At 45.9% G+C, this 23,363-nt stretch overlaps 1 protein-coding gene across 1 annotated transcript in view; it reads left to right on the forward strand.

Annotated features, from left to right (window-relative positions):
* LOC128342000 (zinc finger protein 91-like) overlaps positions 1-23,363 on the forward strand; it is a 42,872-nt gene that overhangs the window by 12,086 nt on the left and 7,423 nt on the right. The window contains 2 exon segments of the mRNA XM_053288776.1: positions 3,249-5,481; position 5,584. Coding sequence (XP_053144751.1) covers positions 3,249-5,481; position 5,584 — 2,234 coding nt within the window.

Below are 23,363 nucleotides of genomic sequence, written 5' to 3' on the forward strand. Positions count from 1 at the left end.
GGTTTTCTGTTAAACTTCAAAAACTCTTGAATTTCAGATCCAATCATTGTAATGAATTTGGGGTCCTTTAACAGGGATGTATTTAGTCTCCAATGTTTCTGCTTCAGGTCTCCAATGTCTGTCAATTATATTTTTAATACCACAGGTGCATGGTCCGAGATAATGAGTGGGCCAGTATCACATGCAATTACCTGTTTCCCCAAAATTGGGGACAAGAGCCAGAAGTCAATCCTAGAGCTTGTCTTATGGGATTTCAATCTCCATACATCGTAGAGGCTAAAGTCCTTCCTAAAACTATTTAACAGAACACGAGATTTAGATAACACAGAAAGCCCTGTGCTCCTGTCCATTAGGGGATTCAGAATCTTGTTGAAGTCTCCTCCATAAATTAAGTTACTGTTCTCCCTTGCAAGAAGCTTAGCGTGTAAAGCTGTAAAAAAGGAGGGGCAATCTTCATTGGGGGCCAAAAGGATGGTTTTATGCCCAATCTGGACTTCCACAATGATAAATCTTCCTAGGGGGTCTGCCTCTACATGAAGGGGGGTTGAACATTATTCGCTTATGAACTAGGATTGCCACCCCTCTTGACTTGGAAGAGGACCCCAGCCCCAAAATATGGCCTAACCAGCTCCGTTTAAGCATGTGAATGTCTTTTTCTGCCATATGTGTTTCTTGTAGGAAGGCCACATCTACATTTTGTCTCTTTAAATACCTAAGAATTTGGGTTCTTTTTTGTGGTGTTCCTAGTCCCTTAACTTTGAAGGTAATTGCATTCATATGTCCTGCCATAAGAAAATTTTAAGGATATACATTGCCCGAGAATCTATAGCCCTAGCACTTAATATTCTAGACCCAGCTGGTTTCATTCGCAGGCTCACCCTTCCCGATCTTGAATTATTAAGGCCCATTACCTGGTCCGACAGCTAACGCCATTGGACAAGTCTCATTCGGGAAGTTCCATTCTAGTGCATTAGTGGGGGGGTCCTTTTATACCATCCAAAACAGGTCTTCATCAAAACTCAACATAAGTATATTAGAAAACAGAATGAAAAACATTTGATTTGAGCTCCTGTAAAACACAATGTATGTCGGGTTAGCCGTTCTAGCATTTGTAGGTGTGAAAGCAATGGTGAGAAAGGTGGTTATGAGACAGTAGAGTGGGGAAATGAAAAATAGCGGGGGATAGAAGCAAAAGGAAAGTGAAGAAAACATTATTAAACTTTCCGGAAGGGCCAGCTATGGGGCAAATTCCCAGTTACCGCCCACCCACCCACATCCAGTACAAAACTAACATACAACAACTCCAAACTTGGAATCAGCTTCACCCTCCTAATGATCTGTAGCTCGTGCTTCCGCCCACTCTCTGCAAAGGCCAGTACAGGGTAGTTATCCAGGAGTAGTCTTTGTTCTTGCCATCATTGCTGAAAGGCCCGACAGCAGCCGAATCTCCTTGTAGCCCAGTCCAGCCTTGTGCAGGTCTACAACCTTGTCCCTGACATCCTTCAACAGCTCTTTGGTCTTGGGCATGGTGGTGAGTTTGGAAGCTGAGTGATTGCTTGCTTCTATGGACAGGTGTCTTTTATACAGGTACTGTAACAAGCTGGGATTAGGAGCACTCCCTTACAGAGGGTGTTCCTCATCTCAGCTCGTTACCTGCATATAGTGAAAAGACACCTGGGAGCCTGGAATCTTGCTGGTTGATAGGGGATCGAATATTTATTTCCCTCACTACAATGCAAATCCATCGCTGACTTTTGGGCACTGGGCTTTTGAGGGTTTGTTTGTTGTTATTCTGTCTCTCACAGCTACAATAAACCTACCATTCCAATTATAGCCTGGTCATTTCTGTGTCAGAGGGCAAACGGACAAAATCAGCAGGGGATCAAATACTTATTTCCCTCACTGTAGATAGATCCAACTGTTATCTGGGCCCCATCGAAGAGAACCTTTCTCTCTGGCCCTTGCTAAGAGATCTTCTTTGGTTGTAAATCTCAGCAGTTTGAAAATAATGGCCCAAGGTGGAGCACCTACTGCTGGGTTGGACCCCAGGGCTCTATGAGCTCTCTCAGTCTCGAGTTTGTAGTCCTTGGGGAGGTCCAAGGCTTGAGGTAGTAAAGTGGTGACAAAGTCAATCATGTTGCGGTCTCCTGAGCCTTCTTTCACCCCCACTAAACACAGATTATTTCTTCAGTTGCGACCCTCCAGATCAATCAGCTTATCTCTAAAAGATGCCAGTTCACGACTGCTTTGTAGGAGAGAGGCCTCTGTAATGGAGGCTCTGTCCACTACTGCCGAAATGCATTCCTCAGTTTCTTGTACCCTGGAAGTGAGCTGTTCCATGGAGGTCCGGATTTCACCTCTCTCTGCCTTAATCGCCTCCTGACCCATTTTTATGCTTTTGGTGTCACTTGCCACTTCCTTAAGAAGGGAGAAGAGGGCTTTGGTATCTACCCCTTCCTCAGCCGCAGCTTGACACCTTGAGGACTGCTTTAGTCCCACTTTTGGGGACTCCCTTACGTTTACTTCTTGACCCTAGGTTGCCGCCCGCTTTCCTTCTGTCCTCTTCTTGCTCTACTATTAAGAATGGCTGAGGGGAGGGTGTTGATGATTTATTGTAACCTGCTTTAGATATTTAAATTTGTAGATTCAGCTAGAGGGGGAGGGAGAAGCGAGGAGGACCTGTTGCTCCATAGTCCCTTTCTCGAAGTCAAATATAGCAGGGGCTGGATCTTCAGCAAGCCACCTGATATGCTAAATAGGTAGCTACAGATGTGAGCTTTCTCTGAAGGTGATAATCAGTACTTAACTAGCTCATTAAAGGACCGGATTTTTAGATGCCGGTGGGGGCCCAAAGATAACTAGCGGGGGGGGGGGGACTTCAATACTGCCCTTTGGCTACCTCTGTCAACCCAGGGAGGGAGACGGTAAGGCAACAGGTGTGCAAGGTATGCAAATATGAAATACAGTCATGGCAAACTGAGAGATTTCCCAGTGGGGTACTCAGTGAACAAGATGAAAACCTGATTGTGACCCCCTACCCACCAATTGATCCTGCGTTGCGGCTGGCTTGAGAATCTGGAGCGTGACACCTAGGCCTCTTCCTGCCACATCCACTCATGTCTTGGTAACACAGAACAGTCTGGCTTTCTTCTTCTTCCCTCAAAAGAACACATTAAGTGGGGGTTAATCAGTGATTGGAGGCTCCATTTCCATCCCAGGCTCTGACCCATTTTCTCTCTTCATTCCAGCAGAAGACAGTGGGGAGAGGAACAAGGAGGGAATTTGCAAAGGAGGATTGTTGGTTGATGTTGGCTGGAAAAAAAGAGGGAAACAGAGAATGAACACTGAAGCAAAACAGAAGAACAGGAAAGGATCTTCTGTTTCTCATCATGGAAAAATGCATGAACCAAGCTTTCAACCTCAATGGGAAATGCACATAGGAGAGAAACCATATAAATGCTTGGAGTGTGGAAAGAGTTTCAATCAGAGCAGAACACTTACTAACCATCAAAGGACCCATACTGGAGAGAAACCACATAAATGCTTGGAGTGTGGAAAGAGCTTCAGTCGGAGCAGTACACTTGCTATACATCAAAGAATCCATACTGGAGAGAAACCATATAAATGCTTGGAGTGCAGAAAGAGCTTCAGTCGGAGCAGTACACTTGCTATATATCAAAGAATCCACACTGGAGCGAAACCATATAAATGCTTGGAGTGTGGAAAGAGGTTCAGTCAGAGCGAAAAACTTACTAGCCATCAAAGAACCCATACTGGAGCGAAACCATATAAATGCTTGGAGTGTGGAAAGAGCTTCAGTCAAAGTGGAACACTTACTAGCCATCAAAGGACCCATACTGGAGAGAAACCATATAAATGCTTGGAGTGTGGAAAGAGCTTCAGTCAAAGTGGAGAACTTACTGGACCTCAAAGAATACACTCTGGAGAGAAACGATATAAATGCTTTGAGTGTGGAAAGAGTTTCAGTCGAAGTCGGGGACTTACTAAACATCAAAGAACACATACTGGAGAGAAACCATATAAATGCTTTGAGTGTGGGAAGAGCTTCAGTGATAGTGGAAAACTTACTAGACATCAAAGAACACATACAGGGGAGAAACCATATAAATGCTTCGAGTGTGGAATGAGTTTCAGTAGAAGCGGAGAACTTACTAGACATCAAAGAACACATACAGGGAAGAAACCATATAAATGCTTCGAGTTTGGAAAGAGTTTCAGTGGGAGCCGAGAACTTACTATACATCAAAGAACACATACAGGGGAGAAACCATATAAATGCTTGGAGTGTGGAAAGACCTTCGTTTGGATCAGTACACTTGCTATACATCAAAGAATCCATACTGGAGAGAAACCATATAAATGCTTTGAGTGTGGGAAGAGCTTCAGTCAAAGTGGAATACTTACTAGACATCAAAGAATCCACTCTGGAGAGAAACCATATAAATGCTTCGAGTGTGGAAAGAGTTTCAGACAAAGTGGAGAACTTACTGGACATCAAAGTATCCACTCTGGAGAGAAACCATATAAATGCTTGGAGTGTGGAAAGAGTTTTAGTCGGAGTCGAGGACTTACTAAACATCAAAGAACACATACAGGGGAGAAACCATATAAATGCTTGGAGTGTGGAAAGAGTTTTAGTCAGAGTCGAGGACTTACTAAACATCAAAGAACACATACAGGGGAGAAACCATATAAATGCTTGGTGTGTGGAAAGAGCTTCGGTTGGAGCAGTATACTTACTATACATCAAAGAACACATACTGGAGAGAAACCATATAAATGCTTTGAGTGTGGGAAGAGCTTCAGTGATAGTGGACAACTTACTAGACATCAAAGAACACATACAGGGGAGAAACCATATAAATGCTTTGAGTGTGGGAAGAGCTTCAGTGATAGTGGAAAACTTACTAGACATCAAAGAACACATACAGGGAAGAAACCATATAAATGCTTTGAGTGTGGGAAGAGCTTCAGTGATAGTGGAAAACTTACTAGACATCAAAGAACACATACAGGGAAGAAACCATATAAATGCTTTGAGTGTGGAAGGAGTTTCAGTGGGAGCCAAGAATTTACTATACATCAAAGAACACATACAGGGGAGAAACCACATAAATGCTTCGAGTGTGGGAAGAGCTTCAGTCAAAGTGGAAAACTTACTAGACATCAAAGAATCCACTCTGGAGAGAAACCATATAAATGCTTTGAGTGTGGGAAGAGCTTCAGTCAAAGTGAAAAACTTACTAGACATCAAAGAATCCACTCTGGAGAGAAACCATAGAAATGCTTCGAGTGTGGGAAGAGCTTCAGTCTAAGTGGAAAACTTACTAGACATCAAAGAATCCACTCTGGAGAGAAACCATAGAAATGCTTCGAGTGTGGAAAGAGTTTCAGTGGGAGCGGAGAACTTAATAGACATCAAAGAACACATACAGGGGAGAAACCATATAAATGCTTGGAGTGTAGAAAGCGCTTCAGTCAGAGCAGAGGTCTTACTATCCATTAATGAACCCACACGGGGAAAACCATATAAATGCTTGGTGTGGAAAGAGCTTCAGTCAGAGTAGAACACTTACTAGCCATCAAAGAGCCCAAGCTGGGGATCATTAGCAAAGCGGTTGAAAATATTTTATATTATACCTGTGTCCATGTCCTGAACATTCCTCAAGTGTCCCAATGATAAATAGGATTTGAGTTAAGGGTGGAGGGGAAAGGGCTTCTATTTATTTAGTAGAGAAAGTAGCTAGAGGGTATTGTGTGGTTTTCATTATTCACAACCCCTTTGCTAACACAATAGTTGCCTTGAATGCCTAGTGCATTCTATGCTTTTGAGAATGCTGTTTGTTCATCTTTCTGCTTTAGTGTGCTTGCATACCTTAACAACTTGTATGCTGTGAATTGTTTAATAAAATGTTTATGCTTTAAAAGCTGTGGTTATTGATTCCTGGGGTTAATCAGTCATGGTTCCTACAAAGGAATCAAAGGACACAAACTTGCAGTGGGTAAGTCTAGATTAATGATAGCGTCAGTTTGATAAGTTATAGTTGGTAAGCTCAGTCAGACAGGTTCCCACTGGGGGCGGTGATAACCTTAGGAGTACTTGCAGGGATACTGGGGTGGGGTGTGGGGGGACCCAGAACCCTCCTCTGGCCCAATGCTGCAGCTGTACAATTTGTTCCCCATGCAAGGCCTGAAGCCAACACATCCTCAGCAATGTGTCTTCTGCAGAAGGGTAGGAAAGAAGGTGGAAACCCTCCTCTTTTGCTCCTGGCTGGCTCAACATGCTGGAGCTCAGCATGCCCCTCCCCTCAGCTGGACTGACAGGCTTCAGAAAATTAGCACTGAGTACTCCCACTAAGATTCATAGGATAAGTAAATTTGTCCCATTCATTTTAGCAAGACTGCCTATAAGTAACTTATTGTGGATGTGTGCCAGTGACAGTCGTGACAAATTTATTGTAAGTCTTAGATTTGTGTGTGTGTGTGTGTGTGTGTGTGTGTGTGTGTGTGTGTGTGTACGTACACACACATACATTAAATGTTCCATTTATGAAACTGGCTACTCCACTCACTAACTTGCATCCAGTTATAGGTTACTCATAAGCAATTGTATCAAAATCAATGTCCCATTAGTTTCAATTTTAATGGAAGTACTCCTGACAAACTCTCTAGATCTCCACAGTCCTCGGTGCATCCTCCATCACAATAGCTGTGAGATTTCCATTCCAGGGGGAAATTCCACAAGTGGTCCAGGTACTACTTCTGCTTAGTAGGTCTCTTGTAACATGGGTGGGCAGCCCCTTTCTGGCCTCTGACTGGAGAGGAGAGCTGGTCTTGTGGCAGCAAGCATGACTTGTCCCCTTAGCTAAGCAGGGTCTGCCCTGCTTGCATATGAATGGGAGACTAGAAGTGTGAGCACTTCAAGATATTCCCCTCAGGGGATGGAGCCACTTTGGCAAGAGCAGAAGGTTTCAAGTTCCCTCCCTGGCAGCATCTCCAAGATAGGACAAGATTTATTTATTTTTTAATAGGACAAGCTTTTTTTATTGAACCAACCAACTACCAAAGCATACAGTACATTGCCAAAGCACAATATACAAAGTGGTTGTTTGTACATCATATATCTACAAAGATTTACACACAAGGATTTGGAAACCCACAAGGTTATGAAGTCTATGCAGGTAGTACTGTAACTCTGGGATGGGGGATTACAAGGCACATCAGGTAATCGGGGGGGGGGGGCGGTTACGTCCAACGTCCACTTCCATAATTTGTCCCATTGCTGTTTAGAAGAGATTCTCCTGTCTTTTTGCACATAACCATACAAACTTTTCCAGAAGAGATTTACTGTCTCATCTGTGTGAACCTCTTGGTCGCGTCTTCCCTCCCTATTCCTGTGCAGGAGTATTGCATAAATGACATACAGGTTTACTAACCTGATTACGAGAAGGGGAACGTTCCAGTTCCCTAGTATGAGGGCACCCGTTCCCTTGAAGGTTTCTTTCCGGGACCTCGAAAAGAGCTTCTGTTGCTCAAACCCGAGGTTAGATCTTCCCAAGTCTGTTTTTCCAAATCAGGCCACTCTAACAGCTTGCTAACTCCCTGCCACACTCTTTTGGCTACCACACACTCTTTTAAGAAATGTGAGTGGGTTTCCCTGAATGTTTTGCCTAGCTCACTAGCTTTCTGTTTGCAGGTGATTTTAGGACACTCATGCTGGTCCTCTGGGAGCCATGGCTTAGCCGCATTAAGTGGTAGTACTTGGTGGTATAAGCGCCACCTTGTTTCCCATAAATGTAAAGGGACTTTTTTTTCCTTAAAGAGAGCGATAGGGTGATCGGGTTGCAACAAGTACTGTGAAGTGCGGTGTTTGTAGCGTTTACATTCTAAATCAGGTTTTTGAAAACCACTTCTAGAATCTATCCATAAATTGTTTTCCTTAGCTGCTTAACTGAGGAGGATCCTTTAAATAGATCAGGTTCAACCTTCCATTTTTTAAGTGTGAATAACAAATCTCTCAAGTAGTCCGGGTGTTCTCTTTTTAATACTTGTGTGATATTACCATTGAAAGATCCTTTCCCCCACCATTTATTGAAATACAGGGAGGCCTAGCCCTACCTGCCCCATGCTGACTTGCACCAACGCGGAGCGAAAAGCAAGACCCAGGTTTTTTGCAGGAGGTTGGACATATTATGGACATTCACGAAAATCCAGTTTCCAAAACTGTAGGACATGAATTCAGTTACAAAATAGGGTTGCAGGGCAGGTAGGGCTAGGCCTCCCCGCTCAACCTCCTTAAATGCTACCGCACGGGCCAAAGGGAAGGAGGCTGTGTGCCATACTAGACGGAAGATCTGGCTTTCAACGCTCCGAAGGAGATCGAGCGGGGGAGGATAGACTACCGCCAGCTTATGCACCGGGGGTATCAGGTTAAGTCCGGATGTAAACTGCTTTCTGGTACATGGCAAGGCTCCATTTTTCCCCACATGGTGATTTTAAGCATTACTTTTACTTCCCAATCTGTCCAATTCCCCTCCCCCAGACTTTTTCCTTAATCACATATTCAATCCCCAAAATGTTTACTGTATCTACCCACTTCAATTTGGACTCTGGGGCCCCTTCGCTTTTACATTCAGAGATGGGTAGGCACGAGAGTTGCTGGCATCCGGGGTCCATTTTAACAAATACACTTTTATCAGCATTTAATTCTGAGCCCGAGATCTTGCCATAGGGCTGAGAGAGATTCCTGCCTGCCACCTTGGAGAAGCTGCTCCCAATCTGTGAAGACCATACTGAGCTAGATAGACCACTGGCCTGACTCAGGATGTGGCAGCTTCCTATGTTCCTATGACATCATTGTGTAGAAATGGTGAGTCCTCATGAGAAACTGTCAATGTGTGACTTAAGTAGCCTGAATGCTAACCGTAACATTTAAAGGTGGCGGTGTGGGGGGGGGATGATATGTACTTAAAATCTCTGTGGGGCAACCTGAGCTGTAGGTTTGCAACAGAAGTTTGGAACCTCTGAGCTAAGGCATTATTCTAGTCTGTGAACCGGTTCATGCTTGCTCAGGATAATAGGAAACGCAACACCGAACAGATGATGTGGTTTTACATTTGATTTGTCTGTGGCACTTGGGGTGGAAGCCCATGATTCCATTTCCGAGACCACCCTTGCCCGACTAATGAGAGTGCTTTTGTTCCCCAAACTGTTTATGGCTCCAACTTCCTTGACCTGTAAGACATGCCTTTGGGGTGGTATACCACCCCCACAATATTCCATAGGTGACAATCAGTACAAATCTTGGATAAAGGATCCTCGTCAGGGCCAGTCATAGGAGAGGCAGGACAGCTGGAACACCTGAGCTGCTTCTCCATTTGATTCTGCTTCACCCCTTTAGCTATCACTTCAGCTCACTGCCAGCTTGAGGGGTGAGCTGAAGGGCAAGAGGAAAAGGCCTCTCAGCCTGCAGGTTACCGCCAGTGGCCTGAAAACATTTGCTGTCGTCCATGAGCCAGACCCACAGATTTTGGCCATCGGTACCATCTCAGGGGACGGAGGCTCATAGTGATTGCTGGCTGTGTCTCTCCCCCTAGAGAGGGAAAATAAGGGGTGGCATTGTTGTCCTTCTAGCTTTCCCTGTATTATGGTCCTTTCTTTATCCCAAATCCCCAATGATCAGGCTCCTGTGGCATTTCCTTCTATCTTCCTAATAGGTGGAGTAAAGGTGCTGGTAGGACGACACCATCAGAGTCTGGGAAGGTCTCGCAAGAGGACTGTGGGAAAGAGACCTAAGAAGAGCCTGGCTGGACTAGCCTAAGGCCACGATCCTCTTCCCCGCCATGGTCAAGCAGATGCCCCAGGAAGCCCCAAAGCAGGAAGTGAATGAAGGTAGACCCCTTGTCCACCTTGGCTCCCTGCCACTGGGATTCAGAGGTATACTGAACCTGAACAGGTTCCACTTGACATCATTACTAACAGGCAGGCATGAAGACTTTATAGGAACAGCCCTGCTGGATCAGGCCCAAGGCCCATCTAGTCCAGCACCCTGTTTCACACAGTGGCCCACCAGATGCTGCTGAAAGCCACAAGCAGGAATTGAGGGCATGCCCTCTCTCCTGCTTTTACTCCCCTGCAACTGGTACTCAGAGGCATCCTGCCTTTCAGGCTGCAGGTGGCCCACAGCCCTCCGACTAGTAGCCGTTGATAGACCTCTCCTCCATGAAATTATCCAAACTCCTCTTAAAGCCATCCTGGTTGTTGGCTGTCACCACATCTTGTGGCAGGGAATTCCACATGATTATGCGTTGTGTAGAAAAGTATTTCTGCTAGTCCTAAATTTCCTGGCAATCAATTTTATGGGATGACCCCTGGTTGTAGTGTTATATGAGAGGGAGAAGAATTTCTCTCTATCCACTTTCTCTGTACCATGCATGATTTTATAGACTTCTATCATGTCTCCCCGTGGTCATCTATTTTCTGAACTAAATAGCCCCAGGTGTTGTAGCCTTGCCTCATAAGGAAGGTGCTCTAGGCCACTGATCATCTTGGTTGCCCTCTTCTGCACCTTTTCCAGTTCTACAATGTCCTTTTTAAGATGTGGTGACTAGAACTGTATGAAGTACTCCAAGTGTGGCCACACCATAGTTTTGTATAAGGGCATTATAATATTAGCAGTTTTATTTTCAATCCCCTTCCTAATGATCTCTAGCATGGAACTGGCCTTTTTCACAGCTGCCACACATTGAGTTGACACTTTCACCAAGCTATCCACCACGACCCCAAGATCCCTCTCCTGGTCAGTCACTGACAGCTTGGATCCCATCAGTGTATTCTTGAAGTTGGGGGATTTCGTCCCAATGTGCATCACTGTACACTTGCCAACATTGAACTGCATTTGCCACTTTGTCACCTTCTCACCCAGTTTGGAGAGATCCTTTTGAAGCTCCTCACAATCTGTTTGGGATTTCATTACCCTAAAGAGTTCGGTATCATCTGCAAATTTGGCCACCTTGCTGCTTACCCCTGCTTCTAGATCATTTATGAATAAATTAAAAAGCACTGGTCCCAGTACAGATCCCTGGGGGACCCCACTTCTTACTTCCCTCCATTGTGAAAACTCTCCATTTATACCTAGCCTCTGTTTCCTATCCTTCAACCAGTTAGCAATCCATACATGTACTTGTCCCCTTATCCCATGACTTCTAAGTTTCCTTAAGAATCTTTGCTGAGGAACTTTGTCGAAAGCTTTTTAGAAGTCCAAAAACTTCCTTTCTAGTAGGGATGTGCAAAAAATTTCGGGCACAGATCGATCTGTGCTCGAAACGAGCAATTTCGGCTGATTTGGGGCCGAACCGAATCACTCCCGATGTCCCCCGATATTTTTCGGGACCGAGCCGAATCACCCAAATTTCGGGTCCGAAAAATTCGGGTGATTCGGGATTTGAATTTCCCGCCTTTGAATTTCCCGCCTTTTTGAATTTTCCGCCTTTTTGCATCCATTGATTTGAATGCAAAAAGGTCTGATGTGACGTCAGCTTGAATTTTGGTTCCCAGGGGCAAAATAGTGGGGTGGGGTGGTAGTGCCTAATGGATGGAGGCTACCACCCAAATTTCAGGGGAATTGGGCAAAAGGCTGATTTTGGGGGAATTTTTGAAATTTTAGTGTTTTGGGGGCAGTTCGGGGGCATAGCGTGGGATCTGGGCAAAAAGAGTGGGGTGGGGTGGTAGTGCGTAATGGGTGGAGACTACCACCCCAATTTCAGAGTGATTCGGCAGAGGGCTGATTTTTGGGGGGAATTGTTGAAGTTTACGCGTCTTTAAGGTTTTTCCCCATAGAGAAGCACTGAGGTGTCAGCAAATGTATAGCTTCACGCGGGGTGGCCTAGAGCAGTGTGGGGTTGGTGGTAGTGCCAGGTAGGGTCAAGGAAGCTACCTGAATTTTTTCAAAGGATTTGGGCAGAGGGCTGATTTTTGGGAATTGTTAAAGTTTACGCTTCTTTAAGGTTTTTCCTCATAGGGTATACATGGAGCTTTCAGCAGCCCCATAAGTGCACTTGGGGGGGGTGCTGGGGTGGCCCAGAGCGAGTGGTAGTGTAGTGCACATAGAGTGCCAACCACCCCCATGGGTTTCTAACCCATGGGGTACAGGGTTCTGTTGTTTCAGAGGTATTCTGAGTGTGATAGCAAATTAGAGTGGATTCATGGTGTTTCACTGAAAATCTCATTAGCTATCATAGAATAGCCCACCTTCAGTGGGGCTTACTGGTCTCCTATAGGCAGCAAAATATGCTGGGAGCACAAATTAGTTCGGTTTGGTTTACATCCCTGAGCATGTGCAGTCCTATATGCACGTACCAGGGAAGGATCTCAGACAGTTGGATGCAATGGAATTTATTTTTCAGTAGTCATGCTTTCCTTGCTAGTAAGTCCTTTAGGTTTCAGTGAAATGTACTTCCAGCTAAATGTGGTTAGATCTGCTGCCTGAGGCTGCAATTTTCCACACATTTACCTGGGACTTTTACACACAGCAGGCTTTACTGCAAGTTTTCTGGGAGGCTTTACTGCGAAACTGAAGTTGTCCCAAAGAACAAGCGCAAAATAGTGTTTTTTTAAAAACTCTGGATATAAATCAGGCTACACTCTAACGAGCAGTGAAAAACCTGAATTGCATGTGAACTGCTCCCCAATAACTTGCAGGGACTTCAGGGAAAATCTGGCCAACATGTGAATGCAGCACCTCCATTCCAGAGGAATGCCCCATGTGAAAAACCTCCCGGAATCAAACTTTACTGAATTTGTTCAGAATTCTGAGAAAACATACATAGGCTCACACTGCATGGTTGAGTCTCATTTGCTAATCTTCAGCAAGGGGCCCATTTTAAGAATTAGTGTTTCTAGTGTGTTCTAGGCATTAAAAGTAGCACAAATATATAGTACCACTATATATTGTGAAGTCTGTGTGTGTTTGTGTGTATTTAGTGAAATGTATTTCCAGGCAGCATACTTATTTTGAAATATCAGACTTAAATCCTGTGTGTGGAAGCCCTGGACTTGTGGGGGGGCATTTTAAAATCTCGTCTCTGGGCCCACTCCAACCTTGCTACACCCCTGGGTCCCTCAGTGTCTGATGGCACCATCCGTCGCTTTTTGAGTGACAGTGGGCTCAATGGAAGAAGACCCAGGAGGACTCCACTGTTGAAAGAAAAACATAAAAAAGTTAGACTGGAGTTTGCAAAAATGCATATTGACAAGCCACAATGCTTCTGGGAGAAGACTGGAGCTTTTTGGCAAGTCACATCAGCTCTATGTCCACAGATGAAAAAATGAAGCTTTCAAAGAAAAGAACACCATACCTACTGTGAAACATAAAGGAGGCTCGGTTATGTTTTGGGGCTGCTTTGCTGCGTCTGGCACGGGGTGCCTTGAGTCTAAGGGAACAATGAAATCTCAAGACTATAAAGACATTCTTGAACGAAACGTACTGCCCAGTGTCAGAAAGCTCTGTCTCAGTCGCAGGTCATGGATCCTCCGACAGGATAATGACCCAAAACACACAGCTAAAAGCACACAAGAATGGCTAAGAACAAACATTGGACTATTCTGAAGTGACCTTCTGTGAGCCCTGATTTGAATCCTAGAGAACATCTATGGAAAGAACTGAAACATGCAGACTGGAGAAGGCAGCCTTCAAACCTGACACAACTGGAGCAGTTTGCTCAGGAAGAGTGGGCCAAACTATCTGTTGACAGGTGCAGAAGTCTCATTGAGCGCTACAGGAATTGCTTGTTTGCAGTGACTGCCTCTAAAGATTGGGCAACAAAATATTAGGTGAAGTGTCCCATCATTTTTGTCCATGCCATTTTCATTTGTGTTATTATTTGAAATATTCTGTTGCATCAAAACTCTCAAGCAAAGTCTGGTTTTTATTAAATGTGAAATAAACTGATGGGTGCTAATTACTTTTGTCAGTTTCAAATTATTTCAGAGACAATTGTGAATTCTTTATTCATGGAGGGGTACCAACACATTTGTCCACGTACGTAAGCTACTAGCTATCATCACATTTGGTGTGAGTGAGTTCCCCATGTTAAATATCCTACTGCTTTTACAATATCTACATACTCCTTTCAGCAGAAATGAATCAAAATGAGGTGATTCATAGGAACATGGGAAACTGCCAGATACCGAGTCAGACCATTGGTCAATTTAAAAAAAAATTATTTTACATTTTATATCCCGCTCTTCCTGTAAGGAGCCCAGAGCGGTGTACTACATACTTGGGTTTCTCCTTACAACAACCCTGTGAAGTAGGTTAGGCTGAGAGAGAAGAGACTGGCCCAGAGTCACCCAGCTAGTTTCATGGCTGAATGGGGATTTGAACTTGGGTCTCCCCAGTCCTAGTCCAGCACTCTAACCACTACACCACGCTGGCTCAGTATTGTCTTCACAGACTGGCAGTGACTTCTCCAAGGATGCAGGCAGGAATCTCTCTCAGCCCTATCTTGGAGATGCTGCCAGCGAGGGAATTTGGAACCTTCTGCTCTTCCCAAAATGGCTCCATCCCTTGAGGGGAAATATCTTACAGTGTTCACACATCAAGTCTCCCATTCATATGCAACCAAGGTAGACCCTGCTTAGCTAAGGGGACAAGTCCTGCTTGCTACCACAAGACCAGCTCTCCTCTCCCTGTCCCAATGAGCTCACCATTTAAAAAGTAGCATAAAGTAGACACTAGCAACAACAACCAGAGCAGTGGTTCCCAATCTGAGAGCCTCCAGATGTTGTCCCATCAGCCCCAGCTACAATTGTGGCTGAGGCTGATGGGAGTTGTAGTTCCGCAACATCTGGAGGCTCCCAGATTGGAAACCACTGCACTAGAGGGATGCTTTGTTGGGGTCACTAGGGCCATTTGCCTATGCTTTCCTGAAGATCTGGTGGCAATGAGTTCCCTAAGTTCAATGTATGCTTCCTATGAAGAAGTACTTTCTTTTCCCTGTCAAGAAAGGGAAAGGTTATCTCTGGCCATTTTTTAGGGAGCATCCAGCATTTTATGAACCAAATGGATAGAAGAGGGAGACTGATAACTCCCCAGGAGTCTAGAGACCTCACGTCCCGAGAGAGGTTTTTCTTCCCCTTTTATGCTCGCTCTGAAATGGAATTGTGGGAGGGGGGAATTGTGGGAGGGTCTCTTTCAGAGCCAGGGCTCCTTCCTCCTGTCCTGCCTGGGGCATTTCCTCCGGGTGAGGCAGGGCTGGAGGCTTTTCCTGAAGGAGTAAAGAATTCCCAGGTTCCAGCTGGAGGTCCCTTTCTCACCTCCCCTCAACTGGCTGACTGACTTGGGGAGGTAGGGTCAGGTATGGGGAGGGAGGGGAGCAGGGACTGGGAAAGATGTTTGTAAAATACATAATGTCAAAAAATCATTTTAAAAAACTTTAACAAAGAAGAAAGAAGTCAAACATTTTTTTAAAAAAAATAAAGGGCTGGGGGTAGAAAGGGGGCATATAAATCTTTGTCATATTCATATTCATATTCACCCCCTGGAGGAATCTGGTCTGGTGGGGCTCACGTGCCATCTGGGGGTGGGTGGGACGGATGCAAGGGAGGGCTGGTGGTGGGAAAGGCCAGCTAGGTGCCGGAGGGGATGGAAATCCAGGCAGGGAGGGACAGAACAAGAGCAGGCACCAATGGCAGCTGCTGATGCGGCCCAGCAGGAGGGGGGCTAAGCAGCGTTTTGAGCTCTCTCTGCCTCTTTCACACTGTAAAAAAGTGGGGTGGCCTCTTCACCCATCCCAGGTGAGCAAGTTTAATTCCCCTGCTCAGCAAAGCTGAGAGCAGCCTGGGATGCATTCGGTTCAGTTTCAGGCTGATTTGCCCTCAGGAGAACCGGGCCACTATCAGTTATCCTGTGCTGACTAAGCAAAGAGGCACCTTTTTAAAGTGGTGCTTCTCTTCATTGAGCAGGAAGGGAGCATCTGGCCCTATCCAGCCCCAACACAACATCCCTCCATTGGCTGTTGCTGGTAGGGTTGCCAACTGTCCCGCACTGCTGGTAGGGTTGCCAACTGTCCTGCGTGGGATGTCCCTACTTCCTGCGGGGAAAGTCCATGACTTGATTTCTCCAGCTTTTTGGCCTTTTTTTAACCTCACTTTTTGACCTTTTAAAAATCTTTTTTTAAAAAATAAAAAAAATTAAGCAGCCACTGTGTGGCGGCAGAGGAGGAGAAGTGGGGACAACAGCAAGATCTCCTCCCACCTCCCAAACTATGTGAAGTCTGGTGCTGATCCAGGCACGCGTGCTGAAAGGCTCACTGAAGGCACTGCAGGCGGGACTTGGGAGAAGGCAGTGAAAGAGTCCCTTATGGCCTTACCCGGCCCGCCTTCCTCCCCCAAATGAGGCAGATCGGGCCGATTTCAGGCTTCTGCGCACGGGTGCAGAGATGGTGGCAGATGGATCGACTAAGCCACTGCCCAGAGACAGATTCCAGATGTAGCTGATAGATTGGATAGGTCTTTCCTATCCCAAATGTTTTTCACTAATAAACCTATTTAGTTTAACTGGAGCGATAGCTTCCTTGGACTTTGCTAAATAATCACAAACCCCAACAAAGCTTTGCTTTCCCTTCCTCCATCTCTCTTTGCTCTGCTCACATCCAGCTGGAGGAAAACTTCTGGAAAACTCAAAAGCACACGGAATGCAGATAATATTTTACACTGCTCCTAATATGTTATCCTTCTCCATTATGATTTCTTGCTGATGGACAAGCATGGCTACCTGTGACTGCTTTGTATTTTTACACACCAGATCTACTACTCCGTAATAACTTATCTCCCACCCCCCACTCCAGGCCTCAGATTCCCTCACCTCCAAATAAGGAAACACAAACAGAGAAACTGTAAAGGTACAGTTGTGCCATGTGGTTTTCTTTGGTAGAATACAGGAGGGGTTTACCATTGCCTCCTCCCCGCGCAGTTTGAGATGATGCCTTTCAGCATCTTCCTATATCGCTGCTGCCCAATACAGGTGTTTCCCCTAGTCTGGGAAACATACCACTGGGGATTCGAACCAGCAACCTCTTGCTCCCTAAGCAGGTTACTTCCCTGCTGCACGCCATTAAACTGTACATTCGAGTTATATTTTATCTTTTTCAAAGGAAATATTTATCATATATATAATTGTTATATATTCATATATTATAATTTTATTTATTTATTTATTTAAAATATTTTCATACCGCCCAAAACTTACGTCTCTGGGCAGTTTACAACAAACAAAATAAATGACAACAAAAAAGTTAAAACTTTAGCTAAAATGAATGACAACAGAAAAGTTAAAACATTAGTAAAAATAAATGGCAACAAAAAGTTAAAATATTACAACAATTTTAAATTTCGAATAAGACGGTATAAGGGCGATGAAATACTCATTTCCACACTTGAAAGCTTTTTTCAATGACCTTCTTTAATGCGCAATTGAAAGTTAAATGTTTAAAAACATTGAAAAGTTTTAAAAGCTTAAAATCTAAACCACAGACGTAGCAAAATAGCCAAGGATTCGATGTAAGACATCATTGAGTTGTTTTTAAGTACAAGACTCAGTCAGCCACCTTTGTATAGCACTGAGGATGATGTCTTACATCGAAACGTTTGCTATTTTGCTACGGGGGGGGGTGCCTGCCCAGCTTGGCTCCCCCCTCCCTCCGGAGGCCAAGATAAAAAGCAGCGGTGGGGCAGAGGCAGGGAGATGTTGGTTGCCCCACCCCTTGTGTCTGCTGTCAGATGCAGGGGGCATGGCTTAAGGCATTGGGGCTCGTGAATGCTTTGTGCACATGATGGGGACCCCTCTGCTGAGATCTTGTCCCCTGGCTCCCAACGGTCTTGCTATGCCCCCCGCAGATGGGTAAACGTTGGAGGTGCAAGTGGGCTAACTTGTGAACCGCTTAACTGATTTGAACCAAATTTGCTACAGCTGTCTCAACTACATAGTTTGTGATGATCTCATCCTCCCAGATTCAAGATGGTGGACACATGAACATTTGAGGCACAGTGGTTAGAGTGCTGGACTAGGACCGGGGAGACCCGAGTTCAAATCCCCATTCAGCCATGAAACTAGCTGGGTGACTCTGGGCCAGTCACTTCTCTCTCAGCCTAACCTACTTCACAGGGTTGTTGTGAAAGAGAAACTCAAGTATGTAGTACACCGCTCTGGGCTCCTTGGAGGAAGAGTGGGATATAAATGTAATGATAACAATATTAATTAATTAATTTGAAACATTTGCTACAGCTGTAGGGACACATATGGATGTCCCAATGATGTAGATTATGATGATGTCATCCACCCTGATCCAAGATGGCGGAGGTGTGAACTACTGGGGTGCAGAACTTGTGGGCTGTCTAACCAATTTGAACCACATTTGGCACAGTTGTAGTGAGTGACACACAGGGACACCTCAATGGTGTAGTTTGTAATTATGACATCCATCCCGATCCAAGATGGCGGACACATGAACATTTGAAGTGCAAGAGGTGACAGTTGCTGGTGTGTGTCTTATGTTTCTTTTTAGAATGTGAGCCCTTTGGGGACAGGGAGCCATATTGTTTGTTTTATTTCTCTTTGTAAACCGTCCTGAGCCATTTTTGGAAGGGCAGTATAGAAATCGAATTAATAATAATAATAATAATAATAATAATAATAATAATAATAATAACTTGTGGACCTCAATTTGAACCAAATTTAGTCCAGTTGTAGGGATAGTGAAAGGAAAGTAGGCAGATTAGTTCTTACTAGAACAACTTGTTTAAAAATAAAACAATTGGAAATAAATAGAACTTGCATTGATCAAAGAAACCATTCCTGGGTCAACACAATTCTCCCAGGGAAAGGGGGCAGCAGGCAGCAGCTAGTGACTGCATTCATAGTGCATTCTGCTAATTTAAGTGCCAACAGCACTGTCTGCATGCAAAATGTGGTATGTGCCCGGTCAGTGGGAAGCAACTTATTCATTCCTATTTCTTCCTTTAAATAGTTGCATTGCAGCTTATCTTGGGGGTGGGGCAGAAGGCCTGTAGTAGGTCCAGGCTCCAAAACTACCTAGGTGCACCTCTGGGATTTCCCCTACTGATTAATTGTATGTGGATGCCCACCCTTCTTCCCAGGAGCAGGTTAATAACCAGCTTAGCAGTTTGCATCGGGACAACAATAGTTAAGGCTTTTCCTATTTGATACAGCTCCCATCAGCAGCATGTTGCATTGGATTGTTTTTGATGCCAAACGGCTAACAGTGTGGTATCAATATTTTCTCTCCCATCTTGGACTGTATCAGAAAGGAGGATCAGGGGGTGCTTTTCATGTTTTTCTCCCTGGATTACTATGTCCCTCCTCCCAAAGCTTGTTTCTCTTTGAGACGCGCGCGAGGCGGGGTGAGGAGCGATGGCTCCAGTTTGCAGTTTCCCATGCTCAGCACGCAGGCAGGGGTCAGTAGCAGCCCCCTGCGAAGGGAACCCGGCCCCTCTGGAGCCCCTGCAGCAGCAGCAGCAGCAGCAGCAGGAGAAGGAGAGTGTCCAGCATTTTAGAAGCCGGAGGCGTGAGAGGCGTCACAGATCCCGGAGCTTGGCTCGGTGGTCCCTGAGAGATGCTTGCAGGAGAATCAAGAGAGATTGAAAACAACAAGAGAATCGGCGGGGGGGCCTCCCCCTTGCAGCGGGAATAAAAGAGAACCGCAACATTGCTGCAGGCAGGAGAGTTTTGCATTTTGGATTGGCTGTTGACTTTCTCTCTTCTTGCTGCCTCCCCCACTCAGCCCGCCCGACCCGACCCCTTTCTGAACCCAGAAGGAGCACCGTAGAGGTAGAAAAAGACAAGAGACGCACTGCAGGAACTTCCGGTTCACCTTGGATCGCCGCCCTTAGTGGCTCGTCCTTACAGAAGCTCCTCCATTCCTTCTTCACTCTGTTCTGCGGTGTCCCGGGGAGAAAGGGAATTGAGGTAAGGGGCGGGATCCTTTGCACAGCAAATGCCTTTCCCCGTTGACCGTGGGGCATTTTCTTGGCGTGGAGCTGGAGGCCGACCCCCGAAGGAGTAAAAAATCACCACGTTCCTGCTTCCACGCGGAAATTCGTGAAACCCCCGTGGAAAAAGCAGCCGAGACCTCTGGGGCGGGGTGGGGGAGTGACTCCTGTCTCCGCATCCCTGGCTGACTCTGGTGAGTCCCATCATCCCATGTGGGGCATTTGGAGGGAGGGAGGGGGGAGTGCTGGAGGCGAGGGCTGGTGGGAAAGCCATGCGGGAGGGAGAGAGCAATGGGGGGAGGCGTATAGGGCCACTGCTGATGAGGGTGGGGCTAGACTTAGAGGAGAAAGTCTGATGATCTCCACCTCGGCCCCCTATCCCTTCACCCCATAGCTAGATGCTCTGCGCTATTCACCCATCCCTGATCTCCTGGATGGAGGATTTCTTTCCCCTTCTTCTCAGCAAAGAAATGTAGGACTGACAAAAGGAAGCACATTTTAAAACAGCACATAACTAACCTATGGAATTCCTTGCCATGGGATGTGGTGATGGCCACCAGCTTGGATGGCTTTAAAGGGGGCTTAGACAGATTGATGGTGGACTGGTCTACCCGTGGCTACTAGTCGGGGGGCCACCTCCAGCCTCAGAGGCAGGATGCCTCTCAATCCCAGTTGCAGGGGAGCAACAGCAGGAGAGAGGGGATGCCTTCACCCCCTTGTCTGTGGGCTTCTCAGGGGCATCTGGTGGGCCACTGAAGGAAACAGGATGCTGGACTGGATAGGCCTTGGGCCTCATGCAGCGGGACTGTTCTTATGTTCAAAGCAAAGTGCTCCTTTGGAGCTAAATTAAAGGCAGGAATTATGAACAGGGCAGGTAAAAAATGTCCGTGAAGCTGCCAACTGAGTCAGATCTTTGGTCAACTTGGCTCACTACTGTCTACATATGACTGGTTGCAGCTTTCTAGGGTAGAAAGCAGGGGTCTTTCCCCGCACCCTCCTTTCTCTTTCTCTAGCACATGTGGACCCTGGGACTTCCTGAAACCAGGAACCTCCTGAAATGGAAGAATAAAAAGCAGGGGGAGGTTTGGGTGAGGAGTGTTGTGGAAGGGAAATTATGAAGTAGATACAATCATGGTGGGAAGATTCAAGATAAAGCCAAGGGGAGGATTAAGGGGGAAGGGAAGGATGCTGCACTGAAACCAAGGGGAGGGGTTGCTCTTCACCCTGGTCCTCCTCCTTGGCATGCTTGTTCCCCTTCACAGCCTCTCTCCGAAGGCCTGTGACTCACTCCTTGCACTCTTCATCCTTGCCCTATCCCCTTTTTATTGGTTCCTGCACATGCAGCACAATCCCAGCCTCTCCTAAACGAGCCCCACCCCTCTTTATTAAACCCCATAATCACTGACATGCCTCAGCTGTGCCTACCCTGTTTGCTCCTGTTTTCCCTCCCTCTCTCAGCCCCTCCCATCAGTTCGAGGCACATTGCTGACATCATCACGATGCGCCTCACCCTCCCCTTCACAACCCAGTCTCCTCTTCTTGGGAGCTTTCAGGCCGGCCAGACTGCCAGCCTCGTGCTGCTCCCTCGTCAGGCCGGGGAGCTTGACTGCCACTTTCCCCGGTGGGCTGGGGTTCATCGTGACGGAGACCCAGGCAAGGCTGGCGGGTGCTCCTGCTGGACAAGAACCATTATGCCTTCTGCAAGGGTGAACATGTTTCCTTCCTCTCTTGCAGGGCCGGGTGACCTTTGAGGAGGTGGCTGTGCATTTCACGGAAGCGGAGTGGGCTCTGCTGGATCTGGACCAGAGAACCCTGCACAGGGAAGTCATGGAGGAGAACAGGAGGAATGTGGCCTCTCTGGGTAAGACTCCTTGAAAGGGAAGAGTAAAAAGTCTAGTTCAGGCATGATGTTGTACAGATACATATGCACTCATTCATTTGTTTGTGTGAACGACTGGACCTGCATTCATGTCAAAAGTGAAACTGGTACAGGCCCCTCAAATGCATGGGACAGATAGGAAAGATACTGATGTACCTCTGTTCAACATAACGTATGCATGACTGTACTTGTGTACAGATCTGTACCAGGGTACCCAGTGTACTTGTATGAGTATTCAACATAATGTGTGAATTATGTATTTATTGGAGGTTTAGCGAAAGAGAGATTGGTCTGGTTTACTCAGTTGGCAAGAGTGCGGTACAGACATTGCCAAGCCATTGGGTTAGATCCACTTATGAGCCAGAGAGCCCATGCAGTATAATTGTTTGTGTCAAACTAGCAGCTGGAAGATTTGGTCTCAAATGCCCCTTAGCAATGAAGCTCCTTGGGTGACTCTGAACCAGTGATCTCTCAATCTGACCTACCTCTAGGGTTGTTGTGAGGGGAGAAGGGGAGAAAGGGTGGAACATAAATGGAATAAATAAAACTCAACCCTGAGGATGCTCTATTGGACAACCCCGAAGATATGACATGGCCTTATGTAGAGTTAGACCCTTCAGCCACCTCAATTAGTAGTCTCTACACTGACTGGCAGCAGCTCTTCAGAGTTTAGAAGAGGGTTTTCCCAGTCCTACCTGGAGATGCTGCCAGGGACTGAAATGGGGGCCTTGTGCATGCAAAGCACATGCTTGGCCACTGAGCTCAGGAGACTGGCAATCTGGAGGGAAACAGATTTCAGCCTTCCAGAACATCTTGGGAGAGGGAGATCCAACATTTGTGCAGGGACTAGTCCTCCTTTCAGCTATGAAATGGGAATCTTGCCTGGGCAGGAGATTGCCAGCTAATTCCTGTGAGTTGCCCACTACCAGAGGAGAGTTCCCATTTGCGCCCACCTTTCTTTCTTTCTTTCTTTCTTTCTTTCTTTCTTTCTTTCTTTCTTTCTTTCTTTCTTTCTTTCTTTCTCTATTTATTTATTTATTTATTTATTTATTACATTTATATCTTGCTCTTCTTCCTCCAAGGAGCCCAAAAACAACATTATTGTTCTTATCCTTACAACAACCCTATGAGGTAGGTTAGGCTGAGAGATACATGACTGGTGCAGAGTCACGCAGTGAGTTTCATGGTTGAATGGGGATTCCAACTTGGCTCTTCCAAGTCCTAGCGCAAACACTCCAACCACTATGCTACAACAAGAGGACTTTGGAAGGACTTTAACTTGTTTCAAGGTAAGAGGTGGTAATTGGGATAAAACAAGTTCCCAGCAGCTTTGGACCCTTTTCTTGAAAGAATCTCATCTTGACAAGACAAAACAATCAAGAGGGAGCTTTTGTGTTTCTAGATGCTGAGAGAGCATTTGTATGAGTTGAACACCTATACGTATTACAGACATTAG

This window comes from Hemicordylus capensis, chromosome 2, assembly GCF_027244095.1.
Source record: "Hemicordylus capensis ecotype Gifberg chromosome 2, rHemCap1.1.pri, whole genome shotgun sequence".
NCBI lineage: Eukaryota > Metazoa > Chordata > Lepidosauria > Squamata > Cordylidae > Hemicordylus > Hemicordylus capensis.